The sequence below is a fragment of the Penicillium nucicola genome, assembly GCF_028828085.1.
Source record: "Penicillium nucicola strain IBT 29836 chromosome Unknown utg000003l, whole genome shotgun sequence".
NCBI classification, from domain to species: Eukaryota; Fungi; Ascomycota; class Eurotiomycetes; order Eurotiales; family Aspergillaceae; genus Penicillium; species Penicillium nucicola.
This window is the reverse complement of record NW_026643127.1, coordinates 787996-815572: the sequence shown is the minus strand read 5'-3', so window position 1 is coordinate 815572 and position 27577 is coordinate 787996. Positions and strand designations below refer to the sequence as shown.

General features: G+C 50.4%; 8 protein-coding genes across 8 annotated transcripts; 4 read left to right on the top strand and 4 right to left on the bottom strand.

The window, feature by feature from the left end:
- Positions 1 to 1164: 1164 nt before the first annotated feature.
- N7511_003883 (uncharacterized protein) lies at positions 1165 to 1371 on the bottom strand (the record flags this gene model as incomplete). The annotated part of the gene is made up of 1 exon (XM_057126308.1): positions 1165 to 1371. One exon carries the CDS (start codon positions 1369 to 1371, stop codon positions 1165 to 1167), a length of 207 nt encoding a protein of 68 aa, XP_056985198.1.
- Positions 1372 to 2903: 1532 nt separating this feature from the next.
- On the top strand, positions 2904 to 4688 carry N7511_003882 (uncharacterized protein; the record flags this gene model as incomplete). Its single annotated transcript, XM_057126307.1, has 4 exons — positions 2904 to 3153; positions 3210 to 3435; positions 3502 to 3886; positions 4227 to 4688. The coding sequence occupies 4 exons, from the start codon at positions 2904 to 2906 to the stop codon at positions 4686 to 4688; spliced, it is 1323 nt and encodes a 440-aa protein (XP_056985197.1).
- A 911-nt stretch (positions 4689 to 5599) lies between these two features.
- On the top strand, positions 5600 to 5920 carry N7511_003881 (uncharacterized protein; the record flags this gene model as incomplete). Its single annotated transcript, XM_057126306.1, has 1 exon — positions 5600 to 5920. The coding sequence occupies one exon, from the start codon at positions 5600 to 5602 to the stop codon at positions 5918 to 5920; it is 321 nt and encodes a 106-aa protein (XP_056985196.1).
- A 239-nt stretch (positions 5921 to 6159) lies between these two features.
- Positions 6160 to 7719, bottom strand: N7511_003880 (PHP domain protein; the record flags this gene model as incomplete). Its single annotated transcript, XM_057126305.1, has 2 exons — positions 6160 to 7312; positions 7412 to 7719. 2 exons carry the CDS (start codon positions 7717 to 7719, stop codon positions 6160 to 6162), a joined length of 1461 nt encoding a protein of 486 aa, XP_056985195.1.
- A 669-nt stretch (positions 7720 to 8388) lies between these two features.
- Positions 8389 to 10106, bottom strand: N7511_003879 (neutral amino acid permease; the record flags this gene model as incomplete). Its single annotated transcript, XM_057126304.1, has 7 exons — positions 8389 to 8472; positions 8526 to 8669; positions 8733 to 9286; positions 9337 to 9668; positions 9729 to 9801; positions 9865 to 9878; positions 9937 to 10106. The coding sequence occupies 7 exons, from the start codon at positions 10104 to 10106 to the stop codon at positions 8389 to 8391; spliced, it is 1371 nt and encodes a 456-aa protein (XP_056985194.1).
- Positions 10107 to 11633: 1527 nt separating this feature from the next.
- On the bottom strand, positions 11634 to 13512 carry N7511_003878 (acetyltransferase SAS4-like domain-containing protein; the record flags this gene model as incomplete). Its single annotated transcript, XM_057126303.1, has 2 exons — positions 11634 to 12742; positions 12804 to 13512. The coding sequence occupies 2 exons, from the start codon at positions 13510 to 13512 to the stop codon at positions 11634 to 11636; spliced, it is 1818 nt and encodes a 605-aa protein (XP_056985193.1).
- Positions 13513 to 14305: 793 nt separating this feature from the next.
- Positions 14306 to 15250, top strand: N7511_003877 (dihydrodipicolinate synthase family protein; the record flags this gene model as incomplete). Its single annotated transcript, XM_057126302.1, has 1 exon — positions 14306 to 15250. The coding sequence occupies one exon, from the start codon at positions 14306 to 14308 to the stop codon at positions 15248 to 15250; it is 945 nt and encodes a 314-aa protein (XP_056985192.1).
- A 414-nt stretch (positions 15251 to 15664) lies between these two features.
- On the top strand, positions 15665 to 17449 carry N7511_003876 (beta-N-acetylhexosaminidase; the record flags this gene model as incomplete). Its single annotated transcript, XM_057126301.1, has 1 exon — positions 15665 to 17449. The coding sequence occupies one exon, from the start codon at positions 15665 to 15667 to the stop codon at positions 17447 to 17449; it is 1785 nt and encodes a 594-aa protein (XP_056985191.1).
- Between the last annotated feature and the right edge of the window lie 10128 nt (positions 17450 to 27577).

The window sequence follows — 27577 nt, the reverse complement described above, 5'->3', positions numbered from 1 at the left end:
TTATTACCTAACTCCATTCATCCCATGATTCACCATCTATAAAAACTCAAAAGTCATGCAAGGCCGACGTTGCATCCACATCCGAGACTTCCACGTCCTGATCGACTCCGATGACGATATCCCTTCCCTCCTTTCCTCCACTATTTCCACCCCATCCAATCCGCTGTCGACTTTCCAACTGATCTGCTCATCCTCATTCCACGTGAAATATAGAGCTATCGTCACCAGTATTTACCAACACTTGAACCTTGACTTCCGGCCGGACCGATGACTCGCTCACTAATATTTAAGCTTATGTCCAGGGACTGGTCTGTCAAGGGCGGTTCCTTAGGGCCAAAGTTACACCCCTGGCATGATCTAGATCCCGGATTACGAGTTGTACCCTTGCTTTTCTGAGTCAAGGGCGTCAATAATCGACTTTTTTTTCTTTAGATTCTTCCCCGTATAAGTTGATTCTGACCGCCTGTTCCTTGTCGCTTTGTACTATTGTTATCCTGGGTTCGTGTTTCGATGACTGTCATTGATTAAAGAGCCCTGGAGGCCCTGACTAAACTACACTACAGATGAGGTTGTTTTGCAACTATCGTGTTTCCCTATAGAACGCTCGGTTGGGAGACATTGACAGCATTTGCATGCATTCCCGTAGAATGCCCATTGGCACAGCATTAAATCTTTTTACTCATAATGTTACTTCTGTGATTCGTGGTGGTAACAGATGCTATCGGTTTGGTGTACCTAGACAGACGAACGTGATAGTAAGCCAGATCTTTCATCCATCGATGTAGGCTCCAGTTGAATACTCGACTGTACACAGCATAGATCAACTACTCATTACACCCGTAGACTTATTGATAGTCCCGTTTAGTAGCAAGTTAGGCCAAGAAATGCTCGGTTCATCTCCCCATTCATGGAGTATTCTAATGAATATGTTCAAAAGCTATCCCGTCAAACCTTCAAATAAATATCTCTACAAACTCAAATTTTGTAGCAAGCATCAGGTGGAACGACGGTGCAATTTCTAACGAATGTGGCTGCTCAATTGAAACAGACTAAGCAATGAATGCACTCTTCACCTCAACTCAAGTGACTGCTAACGTATTTCAAAGCTTTCACCTCCATCGAGTCGATTTCCTTTCACCAAGCATTGAACATTGAAATACTCATTTACCAACCACCTCCATGGCCACCCCATCCACCACCACGACCACCACCGCCCCATCCACCTCCTCGGCCACCCCATCCTCCACCACGACCACCACCACCCCAACCGCCTCCACGACCACCATCCCACTCGGTGCTTTCAGCGGCCTGTTTATTATCCACATCACGGTCGACGATGTTCACATAGTCGACTTCTTCTCCATCTTGCATTCATTAACGAGCTGCATCTAGAATGGTATGCCATTTCCATTTACCTGGTGAAGCTGTAGGGGCTGCCAGTACAGCAAGTGCCATGCTGAAAAACAAGAAAAGACTGCCTGACTTCATTTTGACAGAATGGTTGTTGACTACACCTGTAAGTAGGGCTCCACACTTGGGGGACATTCATCGCGGATCTTACCAAATAGGCTGTAGTATCTGATATCTGATCACTTGATTGTGAATTCCTGACTTACGAATATCTCGAAAAACCGGGACAAATCCGTAGTTTATATGTAATATTCCACTCGGTCCAGCGGCAGAGTCGAAATCTGACAGACTCGCGTTTCACCTGGGACTTCAAAAGTTGCTTCTATTTCATCCGATTGTTGGATATCGTGGTTAACCTCCGGTCAGTATCACACTGTCCGACAATTGATCAGAAAGTCTTGTCAGGGATGGTCATTCCATTCTAACTATGATAAAGCCGAGAGTAGATACACGCAATGCTTTTGAATTAGACTGCATCTGACTCGACGTGCTTGTCATATGTTACTCGTGTGTTGACGTCTTGGAACAACATGAAAATAATAAATGAAATAGATGTGAGGAAAATGTGTCGCTGACAGAAATTATAGGCCAAGAAGCCTAGCAAGGAAAGCCTGGTTGGCAGAACCGTCGCCTCTTTCAAGGACTGGCGGACTGAATACGAGTCTCTTCCGTCCATTCGCATTCGGATATTCACAGCACAGCAGGAGATGCTGGGCTATCTGGCTCTTTGCTCGGTCTCATGTCAGCTCTGTATGGCATTCTTCTTAAAGCGGAAAGATGACGACTATGCAAGGATGTTTAGAGATAGAGGTGGATATAGCGATATTCCTCAACAAACCTTTCAGTGTTACAGAAGTCTATGTCATTTATATTATACATGGTGTCTTGAGAAGCCAAAGTCCTTCGCATGCCAAATTGTCTTCAATATGAAGAGATCAATAGCGCACCATACTAGGGGCCCTGCATTCCCCGCAATCCAGTTACTCGGCAGAAATCTGATTAGTGGTGGCTGCTGAAACTCTATGTTATACTAGCCTATTCGTAACGTTAATGAGAATAGCACGAGTATCAAATCGACTCTGTTGTCATCATCTTCGTTGTATGTTAAAGTGCGGGTGCGGCTTGAAGATTAACGAATAGAAACTTGCGAAAATCACAGTCATATTCCAATTATAAGTAGTCTCTCATAGAAATAAATAGTTATTCCAGGATACACTGCTGATTTGATAAATACTTCTCACACAAGTAGTTCAAATCTTACCGTCAATAGTGCTAGGCTCTAGATCTCAGGCTATAGAGCCATTGTCGCACAACATGGTTCCGGGGATGATGACATGTCACAAATATCAGAGGTTTTGTAGAACATTTAAGTTTAGAAACGAGATGTCGTAGAAAGGAAAATGCGAGTAAGGCTGTGTAGATCTGACAGTGATTGGCCCACATCAAAGTTCTCCGCCCAAAACAGACCGCTCCAACCTCCAAGTGCGAGCCAAATGCCTCTTGTACAATATTCCGATTCCGAGTCCGAGCCAGAGTCAGAGTCTAGAGAATTGCCCCCATGCAAGAAACCCCGCCATGATCCAACTCCAGGGCCATCGCTGCCGCCCCTGCCTGCAGCGTTCCACGACCTCTATGCTTCCAGCACACGCGTCAGCGTACAAGATGACCCCAGTCTTCATGGCGGTCGAAAACGCGCCATTCCCCATGTAGAAGGCAACTGGCCGACGCATCTATACCTAGAATGTGCGTTGCAGCTCCTCGCCCTGTTTCACCCAGAGTCAGCAGCTAATTCGTGATAGGGTATCCCGCCAAAGAAGAGCTGTCACTCCTTGCAGAACTCGTTGCTCATGCCGAGACTTCCCTGAATCAGAATGCGCCTACTGTTCATAGTCTGTTGCATAGCGATCTCCATGCACAGCTGCCGCTCCATATCAGCCTGTCTCGGCCGGTGGTTCTCCGCACTGAGCAACGTGCGCCGTTTACCGAGTTGCTGCAAAAAGCCATCCATGACTCGCATATCTCACCGTATGTTCTAGATCTCTGGGCCAGAGGTCCACGGCTTCTTTTTGGAAACTTGCTGATCCATCCTAGGTTTGAGGTACTACCCGATTCTCTGGGCTGGGCTTCCAACTACGACAAGACACGCTGGTTCCTTGTCTTGCGTGTCAAGAAGCCGGCGCATGATTGTCTGAATGCTCTGCTGAATCTATCAAATTCCGCCCTTGCTCGCTTTGATCAGCCACCTCTCTACGCGGTCTCCTCGCATATGAGGAACCTAAAACACGCCTTGCCCCGTGGAGAGAATGGTGCGTCGCTATCAGAGGACTATTCTGACTGTTTTCATATCTCACTTGCTTGGAGTCTATCGGGACCTAGTGAGAGCGATCGCCAGCGGGTTGCTAGTATAGACCTAAAAGCTTTGCAAGCGAGAACTATTGCATTTGATAGTGTCAAGGCTAAGATGGGAAATAACGTGGTAAGTATTCCATTAGAACAGGCTCTATGAGTTGTGCTTTGGCCAGTCGAGCGCTCTCGCAGAGACTTTAGAACAGGATATCTCCAAAATTCCAGAGAGGCCGTGGGCATTTAATAATACAATGAATCTACGGTTGATCAAAGGGGGGAGTACCCTGTCTTGGATCTATACAACAGTAGCTGAGGGCCGAGGTGGGTACTGGATTACCGTAAGCATTTTCACGCGACCGCGTTTTCTCCCATTCGCGTCAACTCCTCCAACATGCAAGTCCCCAACGTAACACCGGTATGTCCCCCAAGCTTGGAATACCCTCGCGCTGGACTGACCCGCTATTTGCTAGGATGATCTCCAAGCCTTCCATGCCAAGCACTTCCCAGGCAAACCACAGCCCATCCTCCCACCAGGAAATGATCAACTCGCAGAGGACGATCTCGGATACTATCCCGACGGAGTGAAGCGCACACTCACAGACGAGCAGATCCGCATCTTCAGACACAGTGAAATCCACGCGCTGCTGCGACAGAAGCAGTTGCAGATCGAGAATGCAGAGTACGAGGCTCGCATGGCACCCTCAGGGGATAGCCCACCAGATGTGAAAAGCCCAACTGAAGAGACCCAGGCTGCTTTTCACAGTCCTGGATCTCAAACGCAACCACTGGGACGGAAACCCCCCAAGAAACGCGTCGCGGAGGACATGGACGCTGAACCTCTGGATTACGGCTCTGATCAACCTCCAGTGAAGAGGCCGACAGAGCCACGCGTGCCATACCAGGGTCGCAGGATCATCTCCTACGATGACTGAATGACAAGATTCGACGTCACTCCTCGCAGTGCTGAATCTCACGCGCATCCAATGGGACCGAATAATCACAATCATCAACCGAATCACGGAACTGAGGCTAAGGCCCACCTGCTATCTGCCAGATGTCAGAACACCGAGTGAGTCTCATCTGACCCAACACAGTCCCAACCCCTCGTGATCATGATGAAATTCAACGTATAGTCATCCTTAGCCGGAAAGCCATGCCATCTGCGGATGTGTGAGGCATTGACGACTTTAATCTTCTCTCTGAAACTCCTTCACAATGCTTGTTAATGATATGCACGCCTGTTCAATTGCAATACTAATTGTCTGCTTATCAGGTTTCTCTCTCGCTGTTCTTACAGTATTCGATGTTACAGTGTGGATGTAGATGCCGAAGTTCATCTCAAGGCTCTACCCACCATTTCGATCAGATCTCACACAGAGGACGCTGCTTACATGGCATTACTGAACTCAGCGCCTGTAAGAGAAAGGGAGAGGATCTGGCCGGTGTCAGCATGCAAACGCGAAGGTCCCGATCTCACGTCCAGCAGGAATGATATGCGCTGATCGGCTGTTGATCGAAGCAGGTAGATCTGGAGGACTCCTCATTCAAATCTACTTCCGATCATTATTTCAACATTAGATCATGTTTGGCTTACCTGAATATCTAAAAAATGTTGAATTGAAATATTGCTTCTGCTACCACAACTTTCTTCTCTTCTTTCATTCAAGGCTCAATATCTCATCCTGATACTGCTTTCTCCACCACTGGTTTGCAGGCCCCTCCACAAGCTCTGAGCCGGAAGCAGGTATCAGGCCCAGTTGGCTCTTCTACACCCACTCGTTCTGCTCCTCAGATCAGCAACACGAACCCTTCCACTCCTGTGATCGACAACAAGGGCTATAAAATGCCCCGTTTCAACACCCAGGCTCACTTGGACAAGTGTGTCGCTTGCACCGGTATGCATCGTTCTTGTTTCTGGTCAAAGGACTCCAACGGAGAGGCCCTGCCCCGTTGCCACGACAGTACCGACCGCAACCGTAAGTGCGACCCTATGCCTCTTACCTACCACATCCTCTCTCTCTATCTGGACGCTCTCACCGATACTTCTCCTGCAACTCACGCTGCTCTCACCACCGGTCCTCGTTTTGAGTTCCTGCGCGCGGTCGAGGACAATTCTCGTGCTGAGAGCCTGAAGGAAAAGAATGATACGAGGGATCAGAAATAGGAACTGGGTCATTTGCTCTTCTCTTTATGTCTCCTGATAATCATGTTGCTCTCTGTGAAGTCTTGACTAGTTTCACTAGTAATTTCAATTCTTTTGCTTTTTATTCCTTTTCTTCTTCGTAGCCAGCTGATGGCGTGCTAACGGAACACAGTGACCTGGAAGAGCTTGATAGCAACCCGATCAACAGGAAGCACACTCGAAACAATTCTCACATCTCCTCTTTTATCCTCACTTTGACTTCATGAGAACCACACGGGGTTAGTAAGAGCCAACATTTCATCACTAGTCGAATTCCTCACTTCCGCCCTGATAAACTTCGCCCCTGAAGGGACTGCGTGCACAATCTCCTTGTGGTCCACAAGTGAAGCATTGTAGAAATATCCCCGATCAGAGACCAAACACAAACGCTGCCTAGCCAAGCCCTCCGCAGAAAAGCGAACCTGCTTCATCTTACCACTGACCCTATCCCCAATCTGAGCCGGAGCAACCCCAGACTCCGACCTCACCTCCAAAGCAACATCCATACCAGGCCCCTGCACCAAATAAACCCTCCCACTCTTAACGCCCTCAACAATCGCCGCCTGACTCCGTCCCCGTCCCTTAACAACAGAAGTAGGCAACCCATTAACAGAAGGCGGCGAATGAGAATCACTCCCCCCAACGGCCGTAACCCTCTTCCCAGCAACAAGCATACCCTGCCACGCCTGCACCGCCAGCTCATCCGTCGAATCCCAAGGCCCATTCCAAACCTCCACAGCATCATTGCTCTCCCACCCAAGACTCCAATTGCAGGCCGGGCACTCCGCAAACGGATGGTTCACAGACACAAAGCCCCCAGCCCGCCGGACCTGCTCCGCCGCCTCCGCAAACCCAGGCTTATCACCCGGCCTATACCGCCAGTCGATTACCTGCTCCCTGTCTATGCCGACGGCATGCCAATGTCCATACCTGGTCGTGACTTCGATTGCTCGACCGATCAGCAGATCCGGCGCCTGTGCAGCTTGCACCGCTCCGGCGATCTGGTTGCTCGTGTCTGTGTTGTGGTCGCTCAGGAAGATGAAGGACAAGTTCTGCGCTTGGCTGATGCCCACTTGTTGTTCGGGTGTGTATTCCCCGTCGGAGTAGATGGTATGCATGTGGAAGTCGCCGCGCTGCCAGATAAAGTCTTCTCCTTCGGCGCACCCATTGCACATCGGGTCCATGCTTGTCGGCGCGTAGGTCGCTGTGAATGTTGTATTGGCGGGCTCGAAGCCTAGCGTGATCTGGAGCGTCCAGTCTATGCCTTTTGGCGTGGATTCGTACGGTCCCAGTGCCACATTCCAGGTTCCTGGGCTGATGGGTCCGGGGTTATAGCCCGGTGTTGCCCATGCAGGCGTGATGGTGAAATTGTTTCTGGTATCATGGATATGGTATCAGCAAGCTGATTTCGGCTGGTACTGTATACCGTATACCCGAACAACAAGGTTGCGAAAAGGATAGGTTCCAACTCACCGTTTCCCACCTGACCATCCTCTACTTCCGAATTCACCAAATGAGTTGGGAGCGTCGATCCCGCGTTGGTCGAATAGACCCAGGTCTAGGGAACTGCCGTTCCCCTTCAGTGCGTAGTCTTGCACGACGCTGATGGACGTAACGCCCTCTTCCACTTCGAATGGAACATATACAAATGAGTACACCTCGGACTGGTCAATGTGCCCAGAGAGACTCAAATGAACAGGTTTGCGAGTGTTTGCAGCCGTTGCCAAACTAACGAGACATGCGAGTGACAACTTCAGGATATTTCTGGTACTCAAGCCCATCTTTGCAAGTGAAATGAACTAAATCAACAAAGAGCTATCCTCAAGTAGAATGACCAATGCGTTCTTTGAATCAACCAAATCTCCGCTGCTTTATACTTCGCCGCGCTTGTACCTCGCATATCATCCCGTCGGCAGGATACGAGCGCGGCTTGACCCGACAGACACGCTACCACGTGGGAAGATAATTCGTACAGCAAGCGGGTTTCACTCCTGGACGGGACGAGGGTCTCTAGAGAAATTGGCGCGGATTCTATAGAGGGGTTCAAGTCGGAGATATTGTGCATGGACCCATGGTGGTGTCCATCCCGCTTGGAGATCGGCTGGATGTTGCAACATCAGGAAGGTGAGTTGATCTAGTGAAACAATTGATTTAGACACCTACGACACATAGTAAGAATAAGTTCAGTGGAAGCAAATGCGTGTTTGTACAAGTCTATAAGTTTAGAAGGTCACCTGCACACGGCAGGCCCAGATGCAAGACAAGAGAGTAGTAAGTATACAGTGCCAATAGGCCATAGCGAACGATAGCTGCAAGCGAGCTTCGAAACCGCCACAATGAAAGATGAATGTAAATGCCCCAAATGCAAAATTGTAACGCCGTATATCCCATCCCGTCTATACCCATTTTATGCAAGCCAAACAATATTAGTGATGAGCTTTGGTGCGCAATTAAGCATTATTGGCGCAAGAGAAGCTCGCGCTGCTGGGATTGTCGTGAATTGCCTTGCCGGAGACGTAGAGGCCGAGACCACACTGGATTCAAGTTAGCGATGGAATAATAACAGGACAGGAACTAGACGACGTACGATAGCCGCACCGACGGCAATGACGAAGACATTGAGGACTGTCATGGCGATCTTTCGTGGCGAGGAGAACCAGAGGCCCTTGTTCATGAACAGCCAGAAGATGCCGCTCAGACCGTAGGTGAACCAACTGGCGAAGAGAGCAGTCTGAGATGAAGGTTAGATGGACGATACATTAACAAGGACAATGAGTGGGTGGGTATAACATACGATCAGACTGAGCAAGCTGCTAAACACTGGGATGGCGGAAGAGATGATCCAAGCCAGAATCCACAGGGAAAGAGAAATGCCAACCCAAGAGCCGATGGCGACAGCATCACGCTTGTGCATGCGGTCTGTGCCGCGGAAGATGCGCGTGTAGACGTATTTGAATGCGACGTGGCCGTTGATGACACCGGCGATGACAATAGTGGGCAAGGCGATGCCGTAGGCAACCTTTGCGACCATGGGCGAGGCAGATCCCAGCGCTGGCGAGGTGACATCGGCGCCGGCGTAGCGGTAGATGACGATGGCGGCTATGAGGTACAAGGCCATGTCGATGCCCTGGAGCAGACAGAGGGACTTGGTGAAATCGCGCGGGTTCTTCAGCTCGGCCATCAGGCCGAAGAAGGCGGCGTGGCCGCAGAAGGCGAAGACGATGTTGCAGACTGCTGAGAAGCCGAGGTAGAGGTTTGTTTCGACGACTAGTTCGGTGCGGCCGCCGGGCTTCTCGATTCCGACGCCGATCATGACGATCAAGACTGCTGTCATGATACTTCCGAATGCTGGGGGTTGTTAGCTGGCGCTTGGAGAGTCGGGGACATTGGATACATACAGACTAGGGAGAGCCAGGACATCTTCACTAGGGTTCGGGGCAAGGAGCAGATGAATGATACGACCATGCCAACGATGCCGAAGACGATGGAGCAGGTTCCATGGCTGGTGATAGTGTTCATGGCCACGGTGAAGGTCAACAGATGACTGGCCATGACGAAGACAAGGAAGATGGTTTGCGCGACACCGAGAATTTCACGACCCCATTTTCCTGCCAGGACTTCGCCTGCGTCGGCCATTGTCGAGATGTGAGGATATTTCCATTTCATTTGTCCAATCACGTAGCCAGTATATGTGGCCAGTGAGCCGAGGAAGACAAGAATAATGATCGCACTATTGACAGCATTAGTTTCTGACGTTCTGATTCACATATTCAGGTCAGGACCAGCATACGGTAGAAACCCAAGGCCTGCAATAGCAGCAGGCAGCGATAGAACACCCAGGGAGACGGTTTCAGCGACCATAACTAGGAAATGTTAGACTAAAACTCAACACAAGTTCAGCTCCAAAGATGAGAATCGTCACATACGCAAACCACATTGCCTAAGAGAATCACAGTTAGCCACAGGAGTCTCCCAAAATCAAAGCCATGCAGACATACCACCACTTCAGCACCTTATACTTCACCTCCGCATTCTCCTCATCACCAAACGCATCCTGCTTGTACTGCGGCACATAGTCTGGTTTCTGAAGATCCGCATCCAAATCCGCCTGATTGAGATCGAAGCTCTTTTCCTTCGAGCCAAGCTCCAGATCCGCAGATGAGCTCATAGTGAAGGCCGATATCAAAAAAAACAGTAACGCGCGAATGCTGTAGATCTCACAACTCGATCAAAACCCACAACCAAAGACCCAATAAGCACCGACGAAAGCAGAAAGAGATCACAAACACAGTTGGAAAAAAAAAGGACCAAAACGCAACTGCAAAGACAAAAAAAAGCTCTTGAAGAATAAGAAACCGCCACCCAAAGCGGAAGTGGAGCGCCGAGACGCGGACCGCCGCAACGAATCAACTGGACGCGACGTAATAGAAATTTACTGAACGGCTTTAGTTCACTGGGTCAGTTGCTTCAGATGTCGTTGAAAACTGGGGAATATAGAAAACTTCGCTCCGATGTCGGTCGGCGGTTCTGGTTCGACGGTATACTTCGAGAAAAGATCATACTGTAGTTGATGCTGTAGAAGGGCTATGGAAAATTCCATCGGTTCCACTCATCCCTGCAGATTTAGGGCTGAGGTGTTTTTAAGCTTAGGCTAGCCAGTCTAGCCACTTTGGAAGCTGGAGGCTTTCGGCTGGGCTTGGACGTCTGTTGCCGCTCTAAATTGCTGGCCTCGTCGGACTTCAATCGGAGGTGCTGGCAGGCTCCGGTAGCTATTTCTGTCTTTTTTTTTTTTTTGTTTGTGACTCATATGGACTGTCTTGTTTCTCTCTAATTTATACTGTATCGTTGGTTGGCACTGAAGCTACAGTATGAGGCACACAGTATGTACGTCATGACCCTGGCATGACAATATGCCGTGGATTAATAACGTTACCTCTATTAACCCAGCCAAATGTCCTTATAATTTTAGACCAGCAAGTCATTCCCTTGGCAATTTGGGCCAAACGAAAGAACAAGAACCCCTAGGAGATGCTCAGGATCAGTAATGGCCAGGTAGGCATAACGAACGATTCAAAGCCTGATCAATAAGAATAGGAGAAAAGGAGAAAAGGTATTATAAAGAAGCAGGAAAGGCAGGCAAGTGATCAGCACAAGATCTCAGCCTCTCAGAATCTTCTTCTGTATGCAATCCATAACTTATCATTTTTCTTTCCTGATATACTACACTCCTGTCGCCATAGCATCTACAAACACCACCCAATTCCATCAAATCCCTGGTAAATCTTTATACAAGAACACATAACATTGGGAGAATGAACAACATCTCCGTGAAAATCAGAATCCCATGACCTAACTACCGGAACCAAGGATATAAATATACAACCCAGAGCCTCAGCCCACGAAACCCATATTCCATCAACGCCCGCGCCGGGACATCCCGTCCATGAAAAAGCGCATTAGAATAAAATGTAAGAGCAGAACGCCATGCCCACAGCGCCAGTATGCTATCGTACAGAAAGAGATGAAATGTAATAGAAGAGAGAGAAAGAAAGAGAAAGAGAGAGGGAGGGAGGGAGAGAAGGAAACAAGCCAATCAACCGTACCATACAAACCTGTAAACCTGTAAACAATACCACCCATCATACAACACCAAAAAACCATATCTTGTTTATGTCTGAACAAGTAACAAGCCACCTCACCCATGACTCTGCCGCTTAAGTCTCCGTCTCTTCCGTTGAGAAGCAGTGATTGCCTCATCTGTAAGAAGTTCCGCCGGCGGCTCGAACTCGTGCTCGACCTGGTCAGGAACAGGTTGACCAAACGCAAGTGAGGAGCGAGAGCCACCGCGGCGATCACCCTTGGTAGCAGCGATGGCTGCTTCCCGGACGTGCTTTTGGCGGAAAAACGAAGTGAAGGGTTTATCTTTGACAACGGGTTCGTAGAAGAAGGAGAGAGGCATTTGCTTGAGGTTCTTTGGTGGAGTTGGATCGGGCTTTTTCTTTGCTTTTGGGCTTGTCTGCGGGACGGAGGGTGTTTCGGCGGCATTGGGATGACCATGAGTATGACCATGGCTGTGGCTGTGGCTATGGCTTTCGCCATCTGTGCGGGTGATTTTGGTGTTTGGGATGGGTTTTCGGGATGTTGATTGTTTGCGTGGTTTGGGGGCGGATGCTCGCGCTTCTTGGTGGAGCTGGCGCGCTGCTAATGCGTCCACGTCGTTGGGATCGGGTGTGCTTAGCATGTCTAGCCCTGGTGCCGGGGAGCTGTCTATATCCTCTGCTGGACGGGAGCGTTTGCGAGGTTGGTTCCGAGATGCGGCATCGGATTCGTCGAGAACGGGCTTCTCTCTGGCGAGCTTGCGGCGTCGTTCTTCGTCTTTCCAGGCTTGGAATTTGTTGACCAGCGCGACTAGCTCCGAGATGAGAATGTCCCGCTTAGGCTCGTACTGCTTCTTTTCGCTCTCGTGAACCCCAGGCAATCCCATCACCCGTAACCAGTCGTGGCCACGGAGCTCGTCGAGGAGTCGTTCCAGGACCTGCTGTTCATGCTGTGCGCGGTCTCGTTCAATATTTCGTAGCTGTTTCTCCTGGCGCTCGAACTTGCGATGCGCGCGGAAGTATGTCTCTGCGCTGAGCGGGTCGATAGCAGTTGGACTTGCGGCCGGCTCACGGAGGTTGATCTTCTCGCAGCCGTACAGTTTGAGGAGAGGGTTGCCAAAAGGCGTCGGGTCGGGTTGTGAGGGGAATGGCAGAGGTTGGAAGAGGTTATCGAGGAGTATGATGGTGGTTTTGGCACTGAGAGATTCTGTCCAACACCCCGAGTCAGTCGAGTCCAATACATATGCCACTGCTCACACCCAACTTACCTGGCTCAGGGTCGTCCAAACTGATGATCTGCTCATAGCTATGGAAGTACTGTGCAAGCTCACTCTTACACCGTGACCCAGTATCAGTCGAACGCAACGACCGCCGCCCAGTCTGCTTCTCATCGGCCTCGGGCTGCGCGCCGTCGCCCGCATCGCTGTTGCGATTTCGCGTTAACCTCATCTCAGCCGCGCCATCGCCGCCTCCGTCACCCCCATCATGCCCGTTGCCCTTTTCCTGCCCGTCATTCGACACCCGCGTATCCACCCGACGAGTCGCGCGAGTCACCGGCGAAACAGCAGCCTTGAACTCCGATCTCGCCGTCAACGCCGGGGTCCCAGGCCGCGGCTTCGACGCGACCGACGATGGTGCGGGCGAGATTGTATCCAAGGGATCAGGCGACTCCCTCGACCATAAGTCGGTCGCGATCGCCGGTGTAGGATCACGGGCGCGGGTCCTGCCAATCCCGTTGCGAGCCGCCGGCGTCGCCAATTGCGAGGCGACCGAGTCAACGGAGGCCGAGGAGTCGCGGCGGTTCGAGGTCCGCGGGCGCGCAAGTTTTAGAGGGAGATTCGAGCGCGGTTTGGGGTCTGGGGTTGTGGTGTCCAGGCAGTCTGGTGAGCTGCGGCGGCGGTTCAGGCGATGTTTCTTTGGGCCGTCAGGTTCTTCCCGTCGCACAGAGCGGAGGGAGGGCCGTGACAGAAGGGCCATTGTTTGGTGGGTTGGGGAGGTTATTCAGTCGGTCATCGTGTGGGAGTCGAGGGGGGGAGGAAGTTCTTGGCGGGATGAATTTGTATGCGATGGGGAGGATGGCTACACTTTTGATTCTCTTCATGCCTTTTGCTTCTAATTGGGGGATTTATGGGGTTTTTTAGGATGAATTAGGTCTTCATGGCCTCGATCTGTGTGGATTGTATATATATATTTCTTTAGTAGAAGACCGGATAAGTTACTCGCAGTTGCTCCTACACTTACTACAAGTCTCCTCCGCATATAATTGGAGCTGGCATTTCATTTGCCTCCATTGCCTCCACCTGCATCGTATAGTAGTATACTGTAGTAATCGGAAAAGGATTCGACCCCCACGAGCATCGAGTGTGGGGGATTCTCCAAGACTTGCTGGTCTTACATGTGAATAGCTGCTTCTCCAGTACTACTCGAGTGACACCAGGGGACCAAATCACTCGAGATCGAAGTGTCACACAGATCTCGAAGATGCGACAGAAACAGAACTGATAGGATGAACATATACTCCCAGTGGCAGAACATCTCCGGCTGTTATGTGATACTTCCTCCAACCCTGGAACCCCGCATAACCCGTGGGGGAAACTCTTCTCCAGCCCAACTCCCTTCACAACTTCATCAATCTGGGCACTGTGGGGTGAAAACGTGGGGGCACTTGAACGAATGAAGATCTCTCCATTGCCATTTCTCTTATAAAGATGTCCGAGCCAACTCGAAACATCTTTCTCTCCCCATCTCCATACACACACACATACCCAACATGACAGCTAACGGCACAACCAAGCGCAATGCTCTCCCCCACGGAGTCTATGTCCCCACCGTGGCCTTCTTCAAGCCAGACGAAGAAGTCGACATTGCCACCGTGGAACAGCACGCCGCCTACCTCGCCCGCAGTGGCGTCACAGGTCTAGTCACCCAAGGCAGTAACGGCGAAGCCGTGCACCTGGACCGCGAGGAACGCAAAGCCATCACAGCAGCGACGCGGCGCGCGGTCGATGCAGCGGGGTACAGCAACATGCCAGTGATCGCCGGCTGTGGTGCCCCCTCCACACGCGAGACCATCCAGTTCTGCAAAGACTCCGGCGACGCGGGTGCCGATGCGGTCTTGGTGCTCCCGCCGAGCTATTACAAGGCACTGGTGAGCAGCGAGGCCATGCACGCTCACTTCCAGGCCGTGGCAGATGCTTCGCCCGTGCCGGTGCTCATTTATAATTTCCCTGGAGCTTCGTCTGGGCTGGATCTGAGCTCGGATGATATCATTGCCTTGTCGGCGCATGCGAATATCATTGGGTGCAAGCTGACTTGTGGGAACACTGGCAAACTGGCCCGTATTGCGGCTGCCAAGCCTGAGTTCCTGACCTTTGGAGGTTCGGCCGACTTCACCCTCCAGACGTTGGTTGCTGGGGGTGCGGGTATCATTGGTGGTGTGGCCAACATGATTCCCAAATCTTGTGTGCGGGTTATGGAGCTCTATCGCAGTGGGAAAGTCCAGGAGGCACAGCAGGTGCAGGCGGTTGTTGCTCGTGCGGACTGGGCTGCTATCCATGGTGGCTTCATTGCTGTCAAGACTGGTCTACAGTCGTATCGTGGCTATGGTGGTCTTCCTCGACGACCTTGTGTGGTCCCTGATGTGAAGGCGGCGGCGGCCATTCACGAGGAGTTCCGCGAGGGAATGGAGCTGGAGAAATCTCTGGAGAAGTCTTAATCTATAGAAATTGGCCTGAAATAATACCTCCACATCTTTAATCTGTTGTCTGTGTGTAGATATCCCATGTCACTGTATCATTGGAGTCCAGTAGCGCACCCCTCTTTAATGTGTCCTCGTGGCCTCGCGAAGCCCAGAGTCGCATGTGGAGGTCGTAGTCATTGTCGAGATTGTCAAGACTTAGTGTAATTAGTGCAGTTACTGTACAGGAGGGTAGTTAGTGCAGTTAGTCCAGTTAGTGTCAACTTAGATATGGCAGGCAAATGTAACATGAAGGCATGAAACAAGGGGGGTTTGTTTGTCTATCTGCATCTCCACTGTTGCATTGAAGGGATCGGCATGCGACGCATAAATAGTCCATTGCTTCTGGTGTGTACAGCGCTCCTCTTCCTCGTCATCCCTCAGCTGTTCACAATGAAGTTCGTCTCAGTCCTGAGTGTCCTCGGGGCTCTCACGGCCGTGTCTGCCGTCCAGGTGAACCCACTTCCCGCCCCCCGCAACATCACTTGGGGCTCGTCCGGTCCGATTCAAGTGCAACAATTGTCTCTGCGAGATCAACACACCAGCCCGGTGGTGGTGAGTGCTTGGGTGCGAGCATGGAACTCCATCACCACCCTTCAATGGGTTCCCGCCGCCGTGGAAGCTCCGATCTCCAACTACCCGGCCTTCCCCACCTCAACCCCCGAGTCCAAGACCAAGCGCGCAAACGCGGGCATCCACTACGTCAAGGTCCAGATCAAGGACAGCAAGGCTGATCTGCAGCATGGCGTGGATGAATCATACACCCTCGAGGTGACCAAGGGGTCCAGCGACATCAAGATCACTGCCCAGACCGTCTGGGGTGCGTTGCACGCGTTCACCACACTGCAGCAGATCATCATCTCCGACGGAAAGGGTGGTTTGATCATTGAGCAGCCTGTCAAGATCCAGGATGCGCCGCTGTACCCCTACCGTGGCATTATGGTTGATACCGGTCGCAACTTCATCTCGGTGCGCAAGATCATGGAACAAATCGATGGCATGGCTCTCTCCAAGCTGAACGTTCTGCACTGGCACCTGGACGATGCCCAGTCCTGGCCAATGCAGATGCGCTCTTACCCAGAGATGACCAAGGACGCCTACTCTCCTCGCGAGATCTACACCGAGGCCGATATGCGCCGCGTCATTGCCTATGCTCGTGCCCGTGGTGTGCGCGTGATCCCAGAGGTCGACATGCCCGGCCACTCAGCCTCAGGCTGGCAACAGGTCGACCCGGAGATTGTGGCGTGTGCCAACTCCTGGTGGTCCAATGACGTATGGCAATACCATACCGCGGTTGAGCCAAACCCGGGTCAATTGGATATCATCTATAACAAGACCTACGAAGTCGTCAACAATGTCTATCACGATCTGTCTGCCATCTTTGATGACAACTGGTTCCATGTTGGCGCCGACGAGCTCCAGCCAGGCTGCTACAACTTCAGCACCCACGTTACTGAATGGTTTGCCGAGGATCCCTCGCGCACATACAACGACCTTGTCCAATACTGGATCGACCGCGCGGTCCCAATCTTCCGTAGTGTCGGCAAACACCGCCGCATGATGATGTGGGAGGACATCGTTCTCTCCACCGAGAATGCCCACGATGTGCCCAAGGACATCGTCATGCAAAGCTGGAACAACGGCCTAGACAACATCAACAAACTCACCGCAGCGGGCTACGACGTCGTCGTCTCCTCCTCGGACTTCCTCTACCTAGACTGCGGCCACGGCGGCTTCGTCACCAACGATCCCCGCTACAACGAGAACTCCAACCCCGACGGCGGCGTCAACTTCAACTATGGCGGCAGCGGTGGATCCTGGTGTGCGCCCTACAAGACCTGGCAACGCATCTACGACTACGACTTTACCTCCAACCTCACCGACGCGCAAGCATCTCATGTTCTCGGCGCTGAGGCACCCCTTTGGTCCGAGCAGGTCGATGATATCAACATCTCCACCGAAATGTGGCCTCGGGCGGCTGCTCTGGCTGAACGGGTTTGGTCGGGTAACCGTGATGCGGCTGGTAATAAGCGCACAAACCTGCTTACCCAGCGCTTGCTAAACTTCCGCGAATATCTCGTTGCCAATGGTGTGATGGCTAATGCGCTTGTACCCAAGTATTGTTTGCAGCATCCCCATGCCTGCGATCTTTACCAGAACCAGACTGCTATCTCGTAGGGATAGCTGTCTTTTTCCCTGATACCCGTTGCAGTTGAGAGGTATCAGGTATCAGCTCTACCTTTTTCCTATCAACTCATATCTGTATATACTTGTTCCTTCCTGATACCCAATACTACTCTGGGATTTCTTTAAACGGCTCCTCTCGTAGCGTTAACTGACACTTGTAGCCAACCTCCTCCTACCCCAAGGACCCATAGATGTGATATTTCTTCCCATCCATCCCAGCCCACATCCCAATATCAGTTCCATCTAGATGAAACCCCTTCAAATCCCGGAACTATGAACAATCACGCGATCACCGCACAACCCCAGCGAGGACTCCAACTTCCAAACCCACCCAGCTCAATCCCCAGATCAGTTCCCTTCCTTTCCCTTGCTGTCGTGCAACACTGCCCACCTTGGAAAATGATGCTCCGCTTTCCCTGTCTCCAACGAAGGGGTTGACTGTTGGTTTCGGGGTTGGCGAGGATGCACCTGTGCGTGAAGCAGGAGGGATGAGCAGAGATGTTAGATGATGAACACAATGCAATAAGGACGAGGTACCAGGATATTACAATGGCATTGCAGAGGTTCACCCAGTATAATCGCCAAGTCAAAAGATGTCCATCGGATCTTTAGTATTAGTCAATTGGTTACCTACTGACTTCAATGTTACTATCTCTACCTAATTCAACGTCACCATATAGTTAACGTCAGACAGTATTACAAACCGATTCAAATCTTCACACTGGGCGGGAATCGACCATACCAGTCGATTCTCTATTCTACGATAACCATCTCCATCTCTATCTACAGGCAACAAAGCCCAAGTTCGAACCAGACCGGACTGAAAACCAGACTGGCAATTCTCTCACGTGTACATTTGCATAGAGAAACCCGTAGCACAACCCACACAGAACAAAATAAATCCCAAACCCGGCCGCACTGGACACATTCCAGTCTATCGTCCATCTGATCTCGATCAGTCGTGCCACACGTGGATATATCTGATGCGACCACCACCATTACCATCACCGGGGTAAGCCGAAGCGATATCTAACCTGGAACCTAGACTAAACAAACCAAACCAACCCAAACCAACCTGAAAATAAAGTCAAAATCAAAATCAACGTGAAAATATCCCCTTAACCGCATCTTTACCCATCACCCTATCCGTACCCTTGGAACGTATCTCCCCCATCCTCCAATCCCACTCGGCGCCCCTCGGGTATACCCACCAAACAACCCCGGCCGAGCCATGAGTTCCCCCGCGTGTTGGCGAGTATCTCTCGCTTCGTGGTGTTCGCCGTTCGGTTAACATCGACTGATCTGGAAGGTGGGCTTCTACTTTGGGATGAATGGTAAGCTTGATTTTGGCCGTTTAACGTTACTGTACTCCCACTGTACATGTTTTCTCTATTTCCTGGGAGGCGTGCTGGTCCTTTGGGCTTGGGCTTGGGCTTAGGTTTGTGGTTTGTGGTTTGTCTTCGCTTACCTGCGGATATAGTACATGTATCTTGCTGTTGCTTATCGTCAAGGGGCGTTTGTGCGACGTTGCTGTTTCGAGTTGACTTATATTTTCGAGTTTGGGGGGTTCGGAGCTGTACTGTACTTTGGATTTTGGATTTGTAGTTTATGTATGGTTGTACTGTAGTCTTGGGGTATTCTTTTCGTATTCTTTTTTGGGTTTATGGTGTTGTCATCGTCCGTATAGGACCGTTGACGTGTATCGTTATCGACTAACTTATGCTTTGCTGGTCGCCTTGTTTGGCTTGTTAATGTCGTACATGGTGCACTAGTCCATGTACTGTAGATGCCATCAAGTTGAAAGGGTCGAATCGGACGAGGCATTTGCCTGGTTTCCCTCCTTCTCCTGTTCTGGTTGTATTCCATTCTGGACTTTGAATGGACCTTGACCTCGCTCAATCTGATCACTTCTGTCTTGCGTGCCATTTACACGGCATTAACCCCACGAACCGGGTTGGAGGTAGTGGTCTGAACGCAGGCCCCGACTGAATAGGAGGCTCGTGTTGGTTTTGTTGACGATTGAGGGATGTGGTTTGGTTTGTTCGCGGGACTGCGGATATTTCGAAATATTTCCAGGTTTCTGGTTCTGCATGTGCTGTGGTTAAGTTATTCGTAGCATGGTTTTTTCTGGTATTTGGAGTCTTCAATTGTGATCTCTGATCTCTGGTTTTGTTGCTATTGATATTTGTTCATCTCTGTACTCATAGTATATGTAATGAACTATCAATGATGCGAGAGCCTCGTGTATGATCTACTTTGATTGTGTCGACTTATAGATTGGATAACATATCAATAGTGTTTCTCTCGCTCTATATCACCATACCTTAACTGCAACATCTGCTTCTCCGCAAGTAAACACCGGCTCTTCCAAAATATCAAATCACCCCTCGTCAAATTTTATAGCAATATATATCCAACTCGCCATCTCGAATATCCATTATACTCTGGTAACCGTCCCCTTTGCTGGGCAGCTAATTTGCCCTACAATCATGATAGAACTTTGATAATAAGACCGAGATCATGATCACCGATACCTGGTCAGACCTAGACAAGGTTGTTTATGAGAGGCATGCGTTATACCACGCACTAAGGCGTTACGCGTCTGATAGTACTGTAGAAGTGGCATAGAGCCCGGTCAAGATGCAATATACTGTCTAGCTTTCGTTCGAAGAGTCCTTGAAGGTGGGCGGATTGTTAATATGAAGATTCGAGAGTTTCAGCTATCCGAGAAGGATATCCTGTCTTATGTTCATATGATCTGAGAGGACTTCCTTTGGGATTTTTTAAGTTCGAGGGAGCTTACCTACTCAGTTGATACGCCGTATATATAAATAGTAAGCCGTCCAATATTTACATTTGTACGGCTGAGTTGCTACAATTGAAGAATAAACGTATCTCTCAGCGTCATTTGGGATACCCCAGGGACGTATTCTCTAGGGAAGTAATGTATGACTAGGACTACCTCACAAATATACTACAATAGCCCCAAGATGTCCTCAAACATAAGGGTCTCGAATACAACGGTCGCAGTGCCACGACTGTATACTCACACGTTGTCACTGCAGCTCAGTATCCAACTCGAATATCACGAGTCACTGAAACATGATCACCCTCACCTATGGACAATGCCTTGCACTCTACATAAGCCTTGTAGTCATGTACGTAAGCCTTGCAGTCCTGTATGTACATTCATTGCGAATGTACGCCACCCTCAAACATCAGCATGTAATAGGAGTACCTGACCAAAAACCCAGACAGAAAATCAAGGAAAAGTCCGACCTGCAAAACATCCCCAATGCACTTCACTGCACACCAATACAAAATACAGTACAGTACTCCGTGCATCTAAATTAATCTGCATAGGATCGCCAGCTATAGAAGCTAATAATGACCAGTTCCATGATCTGCCCGGGGGAGCATGCCACAATCACAATCACAATCACCGTCACTGTCACCGTCACAGAGCATGATCTCCAAAGATCCCCAGCAAGGAGGAAGCGGACAATACTGTAGGGCAAAATTCGTAATTCGCAATGCCCAACGCTCAGGCCGACAGTGACAATTACCCATTCCCCAACTAACCAGCAGACCAGCGCACTAGCGGTCGCCCTGTGCCGTCTCAGAGTTAAGCGACGCGGACATTTCAGTTTGTTCTCTCCAGGGCGCGCCGGAGCGCCCGAGCTGCCCCACGAAGAGGAAGTGTCACCATCGTCATTTTCGGATACTCGGATGGATTGATTGACACCGCCTCAGTGGGGTTCGCAGCAAGAGTTGTGCGTCATGTCGGGGAGCGCGAGGCTACTCCCCCATAGGCTGTGTGTGCGGTGGCTAGAGGGGAGGGTGGGGACAATATGGGGGGGGACTCATTTTTGTCTGTGGCACAAGTGGAAATCTGTAATGGTGGGATTTTCCGTATGGAAATTGTACAGGAATTGTCGATCGGGGTTTATTGTTTATTGTTTATTGTTTATGCCGTATATCCATGACCCACACGTCTTTCGGGCTGTCATGTTCTGTTGCCTGTACTCCGTACTAGTAGTCTGGTAGATTAACTTATAGATTGTTTGCCTCGCCTTTGTTCGGGGGATCTGCGTATCGAGCTGCTAGGGTCAAAGTGACAGATCAGAAACTATCAGTCAATCTATCTGTGTCGATCGCGGTTTTGCGTATCCTGGGATCTCGGTTTCCGAGATCGTTGCAGATTGGAATCTGGTTTATTGTTGCATCAACGTGTTTTATTGAACAAGGGTGATCTACGGTTCGACCGACATTACCCTGTGATTGGCTTGTAGACATTTGAAATTCAGACACACAGTACAGTAGCACGCCTGATGTACAGTATACAGGAGACTCTAATGTTAAATCTCGAATCCAGATAAGGCACCCAGCAGCCAGAAACAGACAAAAGTCCAACCGACCAGGAAGAGCTGCTCGGGGAGCTCCTGAATCTTGCCAGCGCAGTAGATAAAACACTAAAAATGCCACTGCCTCGTCCACGGTGGAACAGTGTAACGTCTGGCCCCGAGCCATCATCTGATTAGCCATCGAATACAACCCCGATCCCTCTTAAACCGTGACACACATCTCAAAGACCAGCATCAGATGACCGGGATCCTAGTTCTGATTCAAATCGCAACACCGGCGAGGCAAGCCCAGGGGATTGGGCAATAGCCAAGCCGAGGGGGAGGGGCTTGCGGATCGCTTTCCCCCGGCGACACGATTGGACGGCACTCCACGGTCGTGATAGTGATGCGAGATAGCATTCACCGCACCATCAACCATGTCCCCCGTATTCGGAGTCCAGATCAATCCATCTGCGCAATGATCCGACTTCGAGGACATGTGAATGGACTGAATCAGAAAAGTGGCCAGCAAGCGGGTCAATGATTCACTGGGTAAAGAGCTTGGCTCTGATCCCGAAGCTAATCTTGCATAGATAGTGTCGTCAGTGGCAGCCGGATCCGCGGGTGATTGGTGTTTGGCCCTCGTGCAGGGGTGATTCACTCAGACGAACCGGTAGATCAGAGCTCTGAGCCCGGGTGACAGTACCAGGCACCGGCGTTGGTAGCGAACAGCACCCGAAATGTAAATTCGCGAATTGAGTTGTATCATGCAGAGCACTCGAGACTATGCACACTAGTGCCGCCGATGTACTGTACAGTGTCCCAAAAGAGAACTTTGCTCTTTGTTCTATCGAAATGGGCAATACCTAACCAATCCTTGTGGCCATTGTCACGAGATAACTGAAGTACATCTGTACAGTACTGTAGATACCATAACTTATCGCGTTGTATCAACTCGCGCCCAAAAAGGACAACCCCCGACACACGTCGCAGATAGAAAATCACCAAATTGTAAGAATGTATTACCTATCCGGGAAAAGTCACTGCTTGTAGCCACCGCAAGGCGCGAAATGCAATGCATCCCGACTCTCGCTTCTCCAAACTCAACCAACGCCAACCCAATCCCCATTCCACATGGACAACAATCCGACCCAACCACATGGAACCGTGGAGGAGTAAGGATCGGTCCGCGAACGGCGCACGGCATACTGGGCAACCCGCCATACCAATAGCTTTGTTTCCCCAATCCAGAATCCCAGTGTACAGTAGGCAAGACAAAGACAGACAGGGAGAAACCCAGTGAAGACAGTTCGAGTCAGGCAAACCAAACGGTATGCCACCACTTGTCGGATGCAGGGGGCGTGGAGTGGCCATGTGACGCCCCTGGAGATCAGAGCGCCGGGCTTGCAGGGGGGTGAAATGGGGTGCAATGGGGGCCGAGAGGAGCTTAGGATCAGATAGGAAGGAGATAGATATTAATGCATGTGTTATTGCGGAGAGGTGACTCGGCGATTGTACAGTACTGTACATGTACATGCAACGTGAATTTCATTCGTTTATTTGCTCGTACTGTACCTTTGTCGCAAGTCGTCATCACCGTCCTGTACTCCATACTGTAATTTGGATGGGCAATTCTCCTAATCTGTGACTTCGACTGCTGCATGGGGGGAGGGGGTATTTGTCACTGTGGACAGGGATGCAATGAATCGAGGTTAATATACAGCAAACCACTAAGAACAACGTACCAGACGAGCCCCTAACCACATCAGAATACTTTACTGTAGACTGTTCATGATCGCCAGCGGAATCAGGCTAGTCTTCGCAAATACATGTCGCACCCCCCCCCCCCAGTCACCCTATTACCTATCGCGGATACGTCAAGCGGGTCCGACCTGTCAAGCTGGATTCAATAGTGCAACTAGTGTCTGCATATCATGCCCGTGCCCGGTACTCCTGAGTGCTCGACGGAGAATACTTTGTCTTGTGGAGCTGAAACCTGCACACTAACACCATGCCCTAGGCTGGATCGGAAATTGCCGTGTAGCAAAGAAAATCACCTTTGACTGCCTGAATCAATAGTATTATGATTAACTTGTTATATCGGGCACAACTCCCCCCCCACTTAATGTTCTTTGTCTCGAAACTTAGCCATTTCCCCTGTCACTTACCCGCTCAACCCGGGGCGCTCACGATCCACCGAGCCGTGCCCGTGCCCGTTCCCACCTAACAAGACGATGTCGATTTGTTGAGATTGCGTTGACTGCTCATTTGGCGAGATTGTATATTACACTATACTCGACTTGGGGACTGCCGTGGGGGCCAAATGTCGAATGTCTAGGCGATGTCCGTGAACTCGATTACCCATCAACTAAATTGTACATCTGCAGAGTCAACAAAGTTGGATATCTACAGTCGTGGTTGGAGGAAGTAAGCGACTGAACCACGCTAAGGGAAAAGAGGCTTACTTATCTGGTCGCTTTCGCTCCACATGTGTTCTCAGGGGCTGTCACTCGGCTTATGGTCACGGGAATACGGTCTAGAGCGTTTGATCGTCGAGTTGGGTTGGGGGAATTAGGGAGTTTGTCAATCTTCGGGCGGTTTCCGATGAGACAGAAGTGGACTCAACAGGAAGTACAGTAGTAAGAGGTACTTTAGTTTAGTGAGACTCGGGCAGATTAAAGCTGGAAATTGAGAGTGAGTTCAAATGGGCCACTGGACTGTCTTCTGTTGGATGCGAAATTGCGCACGTCTACTCTCCTGTACAGTTGTGCCGTCGGTCTTGTCGGCCATGCAAGGTACTTGGTTTTGGCAGGGCATTGTCGCGGTGTTGCTGTGGTGCAACGTGCCATGTGTGTGACCTTTGGTATTGTTCTGGAAGACCCTTTGGCTTGAAAGCACAGGGTTCTTCCCTGTAGTTCATTTAGTCCTCATATTGTGGCGCGCGGTTGAGCGACACAAGGATCGCTTCTTGAAACACGCCTCTGGACTCGATGAAGTGAGGCCAGACCCGATCGGGCAAATTGTCAACTAAGACTTGGTGGGTCCTACTGTATGTTTACTGTATGTTTTGGAAGAGTCGAGCCCTAAAGGAGATGCTTGCTTACACGCCGGGTGTACTGTATGGCCTGGAGATCAACACTCCGCAGCGTATATGTCGACCGGAATAGGGGCCTCCCGATTTCCATTGAATAGGCGCTCTTGCCACGATGCTAGACAGGGATTTGGACGAACCGCTCTTTTCCCTGGAGTGATCTAACAATGCATACCCCTGCGAAGCGCGCTCGAGCCCAAGGTGGTCGCCAGAGCAGGAGGGCGTTTATGGGGGCCAATTCACCACAGTAGTGTACTGTAAGCCCGGATTTGGGGGTCCAAAACGGTACCGTTCCTAGAAGTACAGGAAACAAGGAGCAATAGAGTCCAGTTGCATCGAGATCACCTCCGACTAGACAAGCCAACGGCGGATGCTTAGGTTGTGCGACTTTCTCAGCGGGGACCATAACATCCATGTATCGCCGACCACATTGCAACTCACACCAACTCTTCAAACATTGGGGGACGGGGGGGGGAGGTTCGACTAGAGTTACGCCATGTCCTCGAACATCGAGAGCTAACATTACATCGTCAACATAGCAACCTCATGTTGTGCACCCGGGGGAAATAAAAAGCAACAATAAGTGCCAGAACCGGTCGCTTCATCTACCAGGATCCCTGGACTAGATTGAAAAGCACATATGCCTAATTCAGTCAGCCAAGCCAGGCCGTAAACAGCATGCACGATCTCTAAGCTTTTTTTTTTCCTATGACGATCGTTTCCCCCTCCAGACGTGGGTGTTTCACCCTTTGGGCTCGTTTCAATTCTTATTTTAGAAACACCACATGGCTCGACAGGGATTAAACCCTCTCCCGCAATGAAGTGTCCCGCGTGTTGGTAGGGCTAAGAGCCGCTCGTGGTGTTATGAATAGACCAGAGGCTCAAGAGTTGCGATCAGCAAAGTGCAGCAGCAGCTCCTGTAGATCCGGCGTCTAAATGACGACAAAATTAGACCAGGCTTTGATGCTGATGCCAGGCTTGGAGCTTGGAGTGTGTTTATTCTTAGCGGGTCATCTGTAATCTGTACTCTGTAATCTTGTTCGTCTGGGGAAATACAGAAACATCAATGCTCGACGGGTAGTATTTGCCACTATGGGGGAGAGAAAATGAAGAAACGAGAAATGAGCCCCTAGGTGATCTGACCACCGGGCAAATCCCTCGACGGTGGAGAATACCATATGGCAACACCCTGTCAACCCATGGACCGCACCCAGACCAGACCAGACTTGACCTGCTCTGCCCCTTTTTGGTAAGATGTTTGTGAGCTCTAATCTCAAAGCTCGTTTCCGGCAGAGCCGACGACCCTCTGCCACGTTGTCGCCATTCTTAAATTAAGCTGACAGGCCAAGAGCCGCAGTTTATTTGTAATCTCGATATGGCGGGCCTGAAGAAAAAGGCTTCGGGGTCGCCGAACCCAGAGTGTGCCAGGGCATGTATGCGTGCTGAATGGGCAGAGACGATCATCCCGGGGCCGTGGTGACGGCTGGGAGTGGAGTGGTCTTGGCTAGCTTTAATCATGAAAGTGTTTTACTGTACGCGTGTTTCCGGTGGGTACAGGACGAAAGAGCAAAACAGATGAGGCTGTTACAGTACTGTAGGGGGGACCAGAGTGGGACGGGCTGCAGCGAACCAGACAGGTCGAAAGTCGGATCTACCAGCACACGTGTGAACGCGGTGTCTGGATCATGCACTTCTGGGTGCTTACTGGTTGCTGTCATCTGTCAAGGTCTCGTTTCAAGTTTTTGGGTTTGGGGGGGTTGACACGTTGATCATGCCATCTGACGCATAAAGTATAGAGTCAATCAGGGTTAACGGGCATCCCGGTCAGAGCCAAGTCTGCACCGTGAATCTGAAGTATATTGCACTATCGAGAACACAGCCTCATGTCAAGCATGGCGCAAAGGGTCCTCGAGTTCCTAGGGCAGAATACGAGATGATCTCATTTTCCCCCAGTTTTGGCGTAATCTAGAAGTCGGATACGCAAGTTACAGTAGCACCGGGATCGCCGACAAATACGAACCTTTCGTCTGTCCAGCGGTGTAATTTGACCGCACTGCGCCTCGATTACAGTACTGGGGCCCGCTTGCCGACAGGGCATTGTCCAATTATCCGACGACTGATCAACCCTGTAGCCATTCACAAGAGCTGACACCACTCCAGTTCCCCGTCTGATAGGCCAATTTCACTATGGGACCCTGTGGCTCAGGCAGGATTTGTGGCGCTAGTTTCATGCTGGCTTTTGCTCTCACCGACCCTGGAACGGTGGTGACGGGCGCTCCGAGTTGACGGCTAGGGCTACATGTAGTCTATGCGCAAGAGCATCTAGTGGATTGGTTCTTGTTTCCCCGTCTGACAGCATGAAGATTCTCCCAATCCATCCAGAGTGTACAGTCCTGTGTTGACCACTCCACACATAGGGAGGACCCAAAAAATCAGCGTCATTACATTGCCCATTAATCCGAAAATTTCATCTGGAGTTCCGCTTCTGACCCACCTGACATTCTTTTCTTCGATGTGCTTCCGCTGTCACTATTGACTGCAGGTGGGTAATCCCACGATGTGATAGATACAGTCGGACATATATTAAAAAAAAGGAGATCTGGAAAAGGAAAGAGCTGCAATCATTATCCAGTACAAGTACAATACTTACATTCGAGGATGCCAGATCATCCCATCGTACCAAGG